The 13,662-nt window shown below is 30.6% G+C and overlaps 1 protein-coding gene across 1 annotated transcript in view; it reads right to left on the reverse strand.

Moving 5' to 3' along the window:
• Positions 1-453: 453 nt before the first annotated feature.
• The window catches only part of LOC134727686 (E3 ubiquitin-protein ligase CHFR-like), a 30,200-nt gene continuing 16,991 nt past the window's right edge, over positions 454-13,662 (reverse strand). Inside the window, exons 12-21 of the mRNA XM_063592068.1 lie at positions 12,653-12,745; positions 11,358-11,437; positions 9,957-10,094; positions 9,205-9,384; positions 8,312-8,395; positions 7,742-7,812; positions 6,251-6,389; positions 4,657-4,773; positions 2,886-2,961; positions 454-1,744 (exon numbers count right to left, since the gene is read on the reverse strand). Of these exons, the coding sequence (XP_063448138.1) occupies positions 1,705-1,744; positions 2,886-2,961; positions 4,657-4,773; positions 6,251-6,389; positions 7,742-7,812; positions 8,312-8,395; positions 9,205-9,384; positions 9,957-10,094; positions 11,358-11,437; positions 12,653-12,745 (1,018 nt within the window). The 3' untranslated portion in view covers positions 454-1,704. The remainder of the gene's footprint in view (positions 1,745-2,885; positions 2,962-4,656; positions 4,774-6,250; positions 6,390-7,741; positions 7,813-8,311; positions 8,396-9,204; positions 9,385-9,956; positions 10,095-11,357; positions 11,438-12,652; positions 12,746-13,662) is intronic.

Below are 13,662 nucleotides of genomic sequence, written 5' to 3' on the forward strand. Positions count from 1 at the left end.
GCACTGTACAATCCTTACCTTCACATTTTTCAAGATTATCTACATTGTAAAACTGTCATCTTGGTTTCTATGAGGATCCCTTATGCCATAACATTCGTTACTCTTTGGTAATATCATTGTCATTGATGATACAATTTCACGCACTTTTTACATAAAAATTATGAAAAGCTCCGAGAGACACAAGAAAATGGAGAGCATGTGGAACTACACAGCAACACTTTCGGTAATAATAATGGCGGATTCCACCATACAAAATAATCTTGGATTATGTGAAGGTCAGGATTATACAGCAAAACACAATAAAAGGTAGGACAATAGTGAATATTTGGACAGGATTTTTCTTCCACTAATTGAAAAACATAATCTTAGTAAAAGCAGTCGATATTTAATAAAATTTTGACAAAAAACAGGGTGCCAATTTTACGTGACAGCGACTATAGGTCCACTAGAATGGCTCTATTGAACAACAGGTAAGTTAACCAGATGTAAGATATGGGTATATGGTTATCAGACATACAAAAAGTATTTTAATGGTCAACAAAGGGTTATAAACAATGTGAAAATCATTTCTTTATTATCAGAAAAAATCTGAACATTCTATAATTTTCATCAATATTAATTATAATGTTTTCTTCAACAAGTAAAAAAAAATCTAACAAACATTAAACTGTCTGAACATTTTTCATTCTGAAAACAAACAAAAAATGTCATATTAGTGGAAACAATATACCTCATAAAACATAACGAAACATATTTAACAAACAGAAAAATGTAACAATTGCTAAAAAAATGGAAATCTTTTTCACAATTAAAATTCATGAATTTATCAATATAGTATTTTTTTTTTATAGTAAATGCTGTTCCAATAAAACATTAATGGTACCTAGTGGGATCAATGGACAAAGTTGAGAGGTAATTAATTGTGAGTTCAGAAAATAATGCACCATTTAAAATACCAGTTTTCACATTTCCAAAACCTATCTAGTTGTAATTCCACTTAAAGAAAAAGAAGGTAACACAACCCACGAATTTTGCATATTAATTATCATTGTCAAAATTGTGACAGGATAGGTTTTGCAAAAAGAAATAATTGCATTTCTTAATTTTGGCAACACCAATATAGTGCGTGAATTAAAAGTTTTAAATTTAACAAATCTATTATCTGACCATCTGATTTTTTTGTAGCCATGTTTCTATGCATGTAATAATGCTAGATCACCAAATACACACAGAGATTGTATTTTTAAAAATATTGAATTAAAAAAACAAAAAATTAAACAAAAAATGTTGGCAGCATGTTTTAACCACAGAAGTTCACTACCAATACAATATTGTACACAGCCTCTCCTATGACTGTACATCTAGGTTTTTATTCAACCAAGGTTCAGTTCAAATACAAGTATTTTCTACACAAAAACATCCTAAATAGGCATTAGTCTTGTTCTAAATGCTCACTGGTTAACGAATATAACCTTTATTGGTGTTTTTTTTTTTACAAAAGAATAAATACTGGTAACAAAACTTAATACTTTAACAAAAAAAGCTATCATTAATTTATAATCTGTAATGTTGTACAAATTTTCTGTTTCTGGACACAAATATAGAATGGCTACATTGTTTTATCACAGGTTTCTTTTAGGTTCTTGGTCCTCTTGGTTCTATATAGGTTTAGCCTGAACAAAGACATCATCTGTTTTCTTGGTTCTATGTAGTTCTAATCTGATCACAGATATGGCTGAAATTCCTGAAAAGATGGAAATCATATTTTAGTAAGAGCTTAATCAATAGTCATTATGAATATTTCCTGAACTATCTTATAAAATAGAATAGACTTTTTAGAGTGATACCTTTAAGCTTCAAATATCAACTATTATAAATATATGTAAAACTGTTGATTATGGGTTCTTGAAACTCATCTACTGAATATGCATGACTTGTCTTAAATCGAGATAAATTAAAGATATTCTGAGTGTGGTACTAGTTTAGTATTGGTTAGTGTAGATATAAACCTATCAACATTTTTTTCAGTTAAATTTTATTATAAGAATGATGTATATATGCATAGGAATTTCCTGTCCAGCAGAGTCCAAATGATGAAAATTTAAGCCAATATAAGAAAAAGAAAGCCTTTAACAACTAGCCAATAAAAGGCGTGATAAATTGTGAAACAATACCAAAGAAAAAACAAGTGAAACTGCGAGCTACTGCTCACTGATGATACCCCCGCCGCAAGTGGATAATATAAATAGTGTAAAAATATGCAAGTGTTCGGTAAACAGTAAGTTGTCGAGTGATGAATCTGAAAATGCATCACACAGTATAGTTGACTTATATAAATCCTAAAACCAAATTACAGAAATCCTTGTATTGTAGTTCCTGAGAAAAATGTGACGAAAATTTTCAACTTGGCTATCATGTGTAAAATTATACAAGTGTTGGGTAAACAGGAAGTTGTCAAGTGATCAATCTGAAAACGCATCACACGGTATAGCTGACTTAGATAAACCCTGAAACCAAATTTCAGAAATCCTTGTATTGTAGTTCCTGAGAAAAATGCGACGAAAGTTTCATGGGACGGACCGACTGACTGACTGACTGACGGACGGACGGACGGACTGACAGACAGAGGTAAAACAGTATACCCCCCTTTTTTGAAAGCGGGGATATAACAAATGGCTTTCTTTATGACAAACAATAAATAAAACATAAATGTGACAGACAGCAATCAAAGACCACCACTGAACTACAGGCACCTGATCACTAAAGACAGAATAATTAAGAGTGTATCAAAACTTATTGTACTATGAGATTGGTGAAAAGATTCCCAAAACTTTTTCTATTCTGCCCATTTTGATCATATTCTTAATTTAAAGCTTCACACATACTTTGCATGATGAGGTCTTGTTCTCTGTGTTCTGCAATTTTTACCCCAGTAACAATCCTGTCTCTTTTGAGCATCCTCTGTAATGAAATAATGAATACAGTAAATAAACATTGTGTTATTCATTCTAGTAAACTCATTGATATTAAGGAGGTACCTAACACTTTGACTAAAATTAATGTGGCTTGTTTAATTTTCATAAATTTTTTACAAAGTATTTACTTTGACCCTTTGACAAAAATGTAAAAAATTCAAAAAATTTGAACCAACCGTTTAATCAGAAAAATTACACTGGTTATATAGCAGTTTGACAAACACTTATTTTGATCATCGAGAAGCTTTAATATTCCCTTATGAACACAACGTCATTAAAACGTTCTTCTGATTTTACAGAGTTATCTCCCTGTAGTGTTAGGTACCACCTTAACTGATTGATTTTAAATCACTTATAAAACATATACTGAACTAGACAACAAACAACACCAACAGATTCCAAGTAATAGTCCAACATTGTATATAAAGGTCAGGTTAAACCCTCATAAAGTAAAAATATGCTTTTTTCAAAAATAAATTTATACAGAAGTAACTCTTACAAAAAGGGTAATTAAATCAACTTTTCATATGAGGAGAACAGCATCATGTTCACAAATTTTCAAAATAAAAAGAGGCTAAGCGTTTAATTCAATTCCATTAAAAACTCTTTTGGCATATACATCAACTGATCATGATTGAGTGATAGATCCATCTATTTATTGATAATTTAATTTTGAATGTTACGTGTCTTCTGATTGGTTGACGTTATTTTGTTATCAGCCCATAGATATAATTTAGTCATGTGACCATGTCGTTATCATTGTTTTTTCATGGTTTTCTATGGTTTAAAATGGAATTTAGAATTAAATTATAAGAAATGACTGTAATGTTTTTTCTGTCTATTCAAAATAACATAAAAAACGTGGTGCACACCATTTTTGCGGTCGTATAAAAATTAAACAAAGCGCGTTTTTCAGTATGCACCAAATTTTTTATGTTATTTCTTCATAGACAGAAAAAGTATTACAGTCATTCCTTAAATAAAGTGTATTTAGAAAATATGATTGCTTGATTAGTTGATGGCTGTTTAACACCCAGCAGCAAATATAACATGTATATTTAGGATGACAACATGTTATTGTGATTTGACAAATGATAACCTAGCATGTTTTCGACCTTCAATATAAGATGGATATTTCAGTTGGATTCTAGCTTAAAAAGAAACAGTCAGAAGACATATCACCCTACCAAGACACAATTATCTGAGCCAACCAGTTTCTGATCTTACTACTAGATATGGCATGCTTGTTGGAAAAGTAAATGTTTGAGCTCTTTTGGTTTTTTCCCCCCTAAAAGACAGGTTCAAATAACTTGCCCCATAACACCCCTTTTTTCTTTTCATATAAGACTTCAATAGCTCACAGAAGATAATTTGCCAAAATTTTAGCAGATTTTGGATTTCTTTTCTTTCAAATTGAGACCCAAATGCAAATATAAGGTAAAAGTCCAAGATAGCCTTTGCCTGCCATTTTCTTAACATTTAATATCTTGAAAAGGAGTTCCCTAAACAATCAATATTTTTAGCCTCTTTGAAAAATAGATTTTTTTAATTTCACTTACATAATTTTAAGTCTTTTGCTAAAACAAACTTTTAATCTACTGCATTCCAAATAAGCATGCTATTGCGAGACAACCAAGGCTGTTTGCAAGCATAATAAAATATTTGTTTATTTCTTACATACCAGGAAGGTCGTCTCTTGGAATATCTTTCCTGTACTGGTATGCAAGTTCTTTAAAGTTTCTCAGCCCACAGGTATAGCATAAGGCAGTGTTGGAATTTATCGCAAATCTTGACTGATCTTCAAAATAAAAATTCAGCTCTATAACTTCATATTAAACATAAAAGCAGTGCTTTAGAGTGAAGTCATTTCTCAGAATTTTCAACATTTACAGTTCAATTTAAATCAATCAAAAGTTTATGACAAAATATGTTTCGCTTGACATATACAGTGTATATGTATAATTGTATACGATAAAGTAAAGTGTGTGTCCTTTCCAGTTTTGTTGGACAATATATTGAGCTTCCAACTCTTACATGTATCTTATTCTATATAATGAATGCAGCTAATTTTTTTTCTGTTTTTAATCTGTTATATCAAATTAAAGCATGGTTAAAATAGTTTCATTTGACGCATATCAAAACAAGTGAAACTGCGAGCTACTGCTCACTGATGATACCCCCTCCACAAGTGGATAATATTAATAGTGTAAAAATATGCTAGTGCTCGGTAAACAGGAAGTTGTCAAGTGATGAATCTGAAAACGCATCACACGGTAAAGCTGACTTATAAAATCCTGAAACCAAATTTCAGAAATCCTTGTATTGTAGTTCCTGAGAAAAATGTGACGAAAATTTTCAACTTGGCTATCATGTGTAAAATCATACAAGTGTTCGGTAAACAGGAAGTTGTCGAGTGATGAATCTGAAAACGCATCACACCATATAGCTGACTTATATAAATCCTGAAACCAAATTTCAGAAATCCTTGTATTGTAGTTCCTGAGAAAAATGTGACGAAAATTTTCAACTTGGCTATCATGTGTAAAATCATACAAGTGTTCGGTAAACAGGAAGTTGTCAAGTGATCAATCTGAAAAGGCATCACACGGTATAGCTGACTTAGATAAACCCTGAAACCAAATTTCAGAAATCCTTGTATTGTAGTTACTGAGAAAAATGCGACGAAAAATATTCATGGGACGGACGGACAAACAGACAGACTGATGGACAGACAGAGGTAAAACAGTATACCCCCCCTTTTTTAAAGCGGGGATATAATAAAAATGGTTTATTTATTGTAAATAATGCCATATGTACGTATAAGGAAATGTTTTGTGAGCCTAATTTTCAGTATATTTGCAATAGGCATTTAAAATTAATTGATCCTAATGCAAACACGTCAAATCATTGTTAAAGATATGATTGCCCTTTCTTAGATGCTGTCTGGTTATAGACCTAACACAAATATATACAGTATAAGAATCTTGCTATCTTGTATGTATTACAATCCAACATCCAACATGTTTAACCCGGCCGCATTTTGCGCATGTCCCAAGTCAGGAGCCCCTGGCTGTTTTTAGTCTTGTATTATTTTTAATTTTAGTTTCTTGTGTTTAATTTGGAGTTTAGTAGGACGTCCATTATCACTGAACTAGTATATATATTTGTTTAGGGGCCAGCTGAAGGACACTTCTGGGTGCAGAAATTTCTTGCTGCATTGAAGCATTGAAAACCTATTGGTGACATTCTGCTGTTGTTTGTTCTATGGTCATGTTGTTGTCTCTTTGACAAATTCTCCATTGTCATTTTCTTAATCCAAAACTTACCAGGACAAGTGTATTGTCCAGTGTCTAACTTCACTAGGGATTCTCTTAAAACTTGCTTCACTGACATACCATTAGCTTCTACATAATTCTAAAGAAAGGCATTGAAAAAGATATTATTATTAATGTGTAGCTAAAGATTATATCTTTTGTTACTTGCTTGCTAGCTGAACCGTAGTCATTATAAGTTAAGGTATACTACCCTCCTTTCGAAGTAGCCTAGTCCTACCAACCGATGAATTGATTATCAGTCAAGACTAGTCTACTCTTAAAGAAGGGTAGTTTACCAAACATAACAATGACTTCACTAGCAAGCAAGCTAACCAAAGATGTTACCTTTAGCTACACAATCATTGAAGTTGGCTGTAACTCTTCATTATATCAAGAAACAATCAAAAATAGAAATCCATTTAAAACTTTTTTTTATTTATTTCAAATAATTATATAATGGATTTAAAACCTTTTCAACTATATACAAAGTTCAGTATAAAGCTTTCGAAAAAAAATTCTTCCAAAAATTTTGTTAAAATAGACTGAATGAGACCAAGTCACTCCCTTGGATCTTGATGCTTCTTCAACAATTGCCACAATCCAAAATTATCATGATTATAGACAAAATTTCATGACAAAAATGAGTCCATAGTTGATAAAAAAAACTGTTCTTTTAGAAGTCCAATTACTTCTTTCAGTTTCTGATACTTATAATGAATATATAGAGGTAATATGTAGATTATGACATTTTAAACAAGGAATTATTTAAATCTGGAATAATTTTGAATTCTGGAAAATTGATGAGAAATTTACTATGAAAACTAACTCAACTAAATAGGGTTAGCCATGCACACATGGCTAAGGAGTTCATACTGAAATGATAGTGAAAGAAAAATTAACCTTAGCCATGCGTGCATGGCTAATCCTTTTTAGTTGGTTAAGTTTTCATCAAAAAAATTCTAATCAATTTTCCAGAATTCAAAATTATTCCAGAATCAAATAATTTCCTGTCTTTAAGTATTTGTGCTCTAGTCAGGTTTTGGTTTTCAAGATACAAGACTATAAATACCTGTTTCCCTTTTTTCTATATAAGCAGTTACATGTAGGACATTTTTGTTGACTAACTGGATTTTTTAATTATAACAAACTTACTCCAATATATACCTTAAGGAATATTCACTCAAAGTTTGATGGAAATATAGGTTCAGTATTTTAAATTCGAGTAAGGTTGTACCAAATATCACAATGCGAGTTCTTATTCTTGCAATTATCATCCAGTTGTTATATTGACAAAATTTAAACCTTCCAATAATTTCTGAGTTTATAGTGCTGTTTTTTCCAAGTATCTAACAAAGTTTTGTCTTAATTATCATGATTATATTCTCCAAATTATGGTTTAATTCTAACTTTCAACAGTTTTTATCTAAGTTATAATACAAGCTTAAGTCTTACCTTAAATATCTCTGACTCATAGACATTTTCTAATATGAGGTTATTCAAGCATTTCTTTCCAAAATTTAAATCTACAATAAAACCATTATTCATTATATGAGCTTCCTTATACTTATATATATACGTTTGCTATCCTCATTGATAATTTTTATATCTATGAGATGTATTATGAATCACATCTTTCTGATAATTGCTAGATATTAAAGCATATTGTGGAATTATTATCATTTTTGAGATACCAATTTTCTTGGATTATGTGGTATAAACATGAAATTTAAATTTAAATATTCAACTAAGTATATTTTTTTATAGGCTTGTATTGCAGGCTTAGACAACATCTATGAAGATATGAATTTCCCTTTTGCCACGAAATATTTGTATCCACTCTTTGTATCCACTCAAAATAAATGAACCAAATGTTTATAAATCTTAATTCATACTTATCGGATGTTCAATTGTGAACTTTTAAAAAATTTAAATATTGTAAAGTAAAAAACTGCATCTTTAATGTTAATAATCTTAGTACCTGGTAAATCAATATATTTACCCAATTTATTGTCTTTTATTTACCTTTAAACTTTCCAATACAACCTGTACATTCATTCTTGGTGCATCCCCAGTAGGCATGGCAATAATTTCTATAACAAATCTGACCTGTAAATATAGTGACACTTTTTGACTACATTTAATATATTTTCAAGTTATCTGTGTTGTTCAATTGTTGTAACAATGATAAACATATAGCAAAGCTCTAGAAACCGGTCAGGCTTATTATCATCAGGCGCTATTGTTTAGTTAGTAACGGCATATATTTTCCTTTATTCTATACATATAGCAAATCTCCTTCTTTTTTCCTTCTTGATACATGAAATCAAATTAAACAAAATGTTTCAATCTTCAAGTTGTTAGAAATGTTTCTCATTTTTCATGTCATTTTTTTTTATAGCTGACAATAATTAAGGCATGTTGTTTTTTCCTTTCTGAAGGCTGTATATGTTAGCCTTTAATTGTTAACATCCATTTCTTTTGAACCCTTAATGGATAGTTGCCTCATACCATACTGTTATAAAGTCACACAGGACAGGGAATCAGTCTTGCTGTCCTGATGATAAACTGACATAGTTAGGAAAGATTTTTTTAGTCATTTCCATGAGCATGCATATATATATATGTGTACTGTAATTCAGAAACTATTGCGAAAAATGTGACAAGGTTATAATTATAGCAATAATTTAAAATCCCAGTTGAAATTTTTTATATGAATTAAACAAATATTTTTTGTACATATTTGTAAATGTAAGCCATTTTATCCTAATTAAGAGTAATTTCTTACAATTTTTCTCAATATCGCAAAAATTAAAATAGCATTTTAGTCTGCAATGACAAAATCACAATAATTTCTAAATATACAGTATACCTTACATAGACTTTAATCTACATAGCGATAGATACAAAATACTCACATTGCAGGGGTGGTATATTATTAGCAGGGTTTATTGCCTCTGCCCTTCTATCTGGCATGGGTTGTAGACAACACTGACATAAAACATGATTCTGAACAGGTAGGCAGTTATAGGGTGGAGCTTCTGGCATAGTCTTCTCATCTTTTAGGTCTGGGTCAGCCATTTTGTTTGTTTTGCCATCTACAATTGAGAATCTTACTTTTACTATAACAGAACACTTACTGCGTCTATAAATTTTTCGCTGGAGACTTTGAGAAAAGCTGCTGTTCTAATTTATAATAATGCCATTTTTACAAATTGTCATTTTTGTCATTTGTAAAGAATGAAACTGAAATTCCCAAACTCTTTATGAACAAAGGTATATATATTCAAAGTTGTCTGCAATTGGTTTTTTTCTATTTCTTTCACAAAATTTAAACTTTTCATACAATAAAAAAATTCAATGAAAAACTGTTCAGCAGCATGTTTGTAAATTATATCTGAGATTCAGGCTAACTACCAATGGTTTAGATCTTTCATTTAACATGATCATAAAATAAAAATACTCTAAACCAACTTATTTCACAATTACCCCTTTCCTCTGGACTTCAAGTCGATTGAAAGATCCAGGATGTATCAATTTGATGAGTTTAAAATTAATTAAAAGAATCACACTTATTGTACAGGGACTTGTGGAGTCACACCCACATCCATTTTAATGGAATATTCCTATGTAAAGCTGTAAAATATCCTTTATTTTCTATTTTTCTTACCAGAGGTAGAAGGTCCGACCCCATCACCAAGAGATTGGGTAGCTTCCGACTCCTCTTCCTCCTTCTTTTCATTGGCTGTGCCTGTAATCTGGTTACCTTCCTGATTCAATCCTAAAGCAGTGCCTACAGCATTTATAGCTGAAATAATAGAATTTAATTTTGTAAGATCCATGGTGATTTCTACCCACAACCAGTGATTTATTGAAACAAACTCTCTTATAGCTGGCTATGTGGTTTGGATTTGCTGATTGTTTAAGGCTGTACAGTGGCCTATACTAACAGCCTTCAGTCTTAACTTTTGAGTCCAAAAGGCAGAGGCTACTTTTTTGGAAATCGAAGTTGGATTCTGTTGACTTGTAGAAAAGAGTTTACAAGCCCAAAAGCAGTTTAACAAGCCAATGCTGTAGGACTTGTGGTTAAGCTTGGAGACTGCAGTACAGATGTTAATTTCTGTGTCATTTGGTCTCTCGTGAATAGTTGTTTCATTGGCAATCACACCACATCTTCTTTTATAAATCTGAAACTCAAAACAGATGATAATAATCTTTCATATAACAACAAAAATTGCCTGTATACAACTTGTGGTATGATGCATAATTTATTGCTTAAAGTGATGTGTCCACTATTGATGAAAGTAAAGACATCTATGTAGTCGAGATCAAGGTACAATGATCTACCTCCATATTAACTTATAATACAAGTTTTCTTTGTTCTAGGAATTTTGATGAGAGCTATACTGTTTTATATCCATTCTTACATTGCATTATCATGTGGCCTGTCTATCTAGTTAAGACAGAAGGTGCAGAGAAAAATTGTGTTGAAGTTTTGTGCCCCCTTTTTTGCCAGATATTTTAGCTGTTAAATTTTATTTTTTAAATACCTTGCTTAAATTTTGTGCATAATTTGACCAGAATCTATAAGCAAATCATACATTGCAGAATTGAACATTACAGTAGTCCATAAACAATGATGCCTTGCTAATATAACATGTATAAACAGGACAACATTTCAAAAACAAAACAAAATGTTATAACATGTTCTTTCTCAAGAACATGTTATCTTCCAAAATTGGTATCTATATACCAAACTTAAATTTGTGCATAAATATAATTTTACCAGAATCAAAATGCAAATCAAACATTGCAAAATTATATAACATTACAGAGCTCCAAAATCAAAGATGAATATACATGACAAAATTTCTATAAAAAAACTATGATGTGTTCTTTCTCTGGAACAAGTTTTGTTCACCATGTTTGAATTTTTGTGCATGCTAGTATTTCTTATCTTAAAGAAAATGGTGTTGAGGTTGGTGTGTTTATTGTACTGTCCAATATTTTGTTAATTCCTGTTTCGGCAAAATTGAAGAAGTGAAAAGATGGGGAAACTAAAATTTCACACCTGTCTGAAATATGCCTGTTGGTGGAGCAATGGGTGGAGCAACATAACCCGGACACTGGCGACATTTTGTGGCTGCTGGTCTGAAAAACAAATTTAAAGATGCAAAATCAGTTTCAAACATAAAATCAAAGGTAGCATATCATAATACAAACAGTTTCCTTAAAATATTCTTATAGTTAATTGACATTTTAATGTAAAACATACATATATGCATTGCTTTTCAATTTTACCCGCTTTTTTAAATCCGCATGATATAATTTTTAATGAGATTTTTTTTTCAATGTTTATATTTTTTTAATGAAGGGGTTTTGAAATGCTTGTCAGCCAATAAAATAAACCCACACCCTCAAAGCAGAAAACTTAAATGAATAACTTAAACAAATTGACAGTGTTAAAAATAAAAGGTAGAAAACATCCATCGCTACTAGGGATCATATATTCATTCTTGAGAACAAGCTTTAAGCTGCATATACAAAGTTTTCCCTTAAGGGAAGCTCTTGACTTTAAGGGCATACGATCCAGTTACAGGGGAGGTAATGACGTTTCTAACGTAAAATGTTATGTTTGCAACGTCAAACTGTGACATATCGGGAAAAGATGCATTTTTCGACTGATTTTTATCATTCAAACTGATTTAATTTGAAAACAAATGCATGGACCCCTATTTTTTAAAACGATATTTTGTTTCATTTTCAGGGGAGATTATGTGGACCAATTTTTATAAAACTGTAAATAGTGCAATTTTTTTAATCTTGATAAATTTACAGCAAAAAATGATGTTTTTTTCTCAATTCATGACCATTTGATAAATATGAGTTATTTCTGAAATTGCATAAATTTTAAGGACACTGATAAAAAACAGAAATTACAAATTATTTAACAAAAAACAATTTGTGTTTATCTTTTAAAACAAAAAAGTTGTCTTTCTTTTCAAAAGCAAAAATACAAATCTGAATTTTGAGCAAATATACAAAGTTTCGACCTCTTTTAACTCAAAAAGTAGCACATGGAGGTATATTTTTTCTAACATATTTGATTTAATCAGGCAAAAAATAGCCTATATGGAAATTTTCATCAAACTGTAAATACAGGATCAAAACTGTATCGTATGCCCTTAACATGCATATGGCTGCATTACACCAACAACCTTTCAGAGAAAAAATATTTTTAGCTTGATGAAAGCTTGATTTCAAATTAATATTATTCTAAGCATGCAGTGATCAATGACATCATAAAATTCTTTAATATCAAGGGAAAAAAATAGTTTTCTGTTGTAAACTGAAAAATAATTATACCTTGCTCCAAAAAATGGAGTACCAATTCCAAAAAGCATGGGTTGTGCAGGTTGAAATACAGGTGGGTTGAACCCTACAGCAGGTTGAACTGTTCTGCAACAGAAAAATCAATCTTAATGTCAGACAATATTAATTATAAGAATAGTTAAAGGAAAAAAATATACTGGAGCATTGCACATCACATAATATTTTTTTCTGTGAGTTATATGGATTGGAAGCAAATTTTATACAAATCTGTTACATATGCACAAAAAAGTAATTGCTGTAACACTCAAAATAACCATACCTTTAATTTTCAGATGGTACCTAACACTACAGGGAGATAACTCTGTAAAATTAGTTAAACGTTTTAATTATGTTTTGTTGGGGAATATTAAGCTCATCAATAATCAAAACTAGTGTTTGTCAAACTGCTATATAACCAGTGTAATATTTCTGATAAAATGGTTGGTTCAAATTTTTGGAAATTTTTACATCTTTGCCAAAGGGTCAAAGTAAATACTTTGTCAAAAATTGTATGAAAATTAAACTAGCAAAACTAATTTTAGTGAAGGTGTGGGTACTACCTTAAATTATAAAGTAGGATACATTTGGAAATAGTACAATTCAAATTTAGAATTGTATATCTAACAGATTCTTGTGGTCAAATCTTTAAATATTTAGGTATCAACGTTAACCTTCTTTATAATATATTTCCAGCCAAACATTGTACAGATTATAATTAACAGTGGTATCAATTTGTGGTTGATTGCGAAAAAAAATATTTTAAGGGTACATAATTTTATAGTTTCACCATTTTTTCTCCTAAAATGAATGAAAGGTTGTATTTTGTTCAGATTCTATGATTTTCCTCTACACTGACAATTCACAGTATTAGTATTCCACGATTATTAGTGAATCCACAGAGGTTCATTAATTTAATTTTAGAGAGGACATGTTTGTTTTAATTCAACTATGAAATATTTCCTGCACAATCAGTGCAAATACTTGAATATACCTAATTATTCTGT

This window comes from Mytilus trossulus, chromosome 8, assembly GCF_036588685.1.
Source record: "Mytilus trossulus isolate FHL-02 chromosome 8, PNRI_Mtr1.1.1.hap1, whole genome shotgun sequence".
In the NCBI taxonomy this organism is placed as follows: domain Eukaryota; kingdom Metazoa; phylum Mollusca; class Bivalvia; order Mytilida; family Mytilidae; genus Mytilus; species Mytilus trossulus.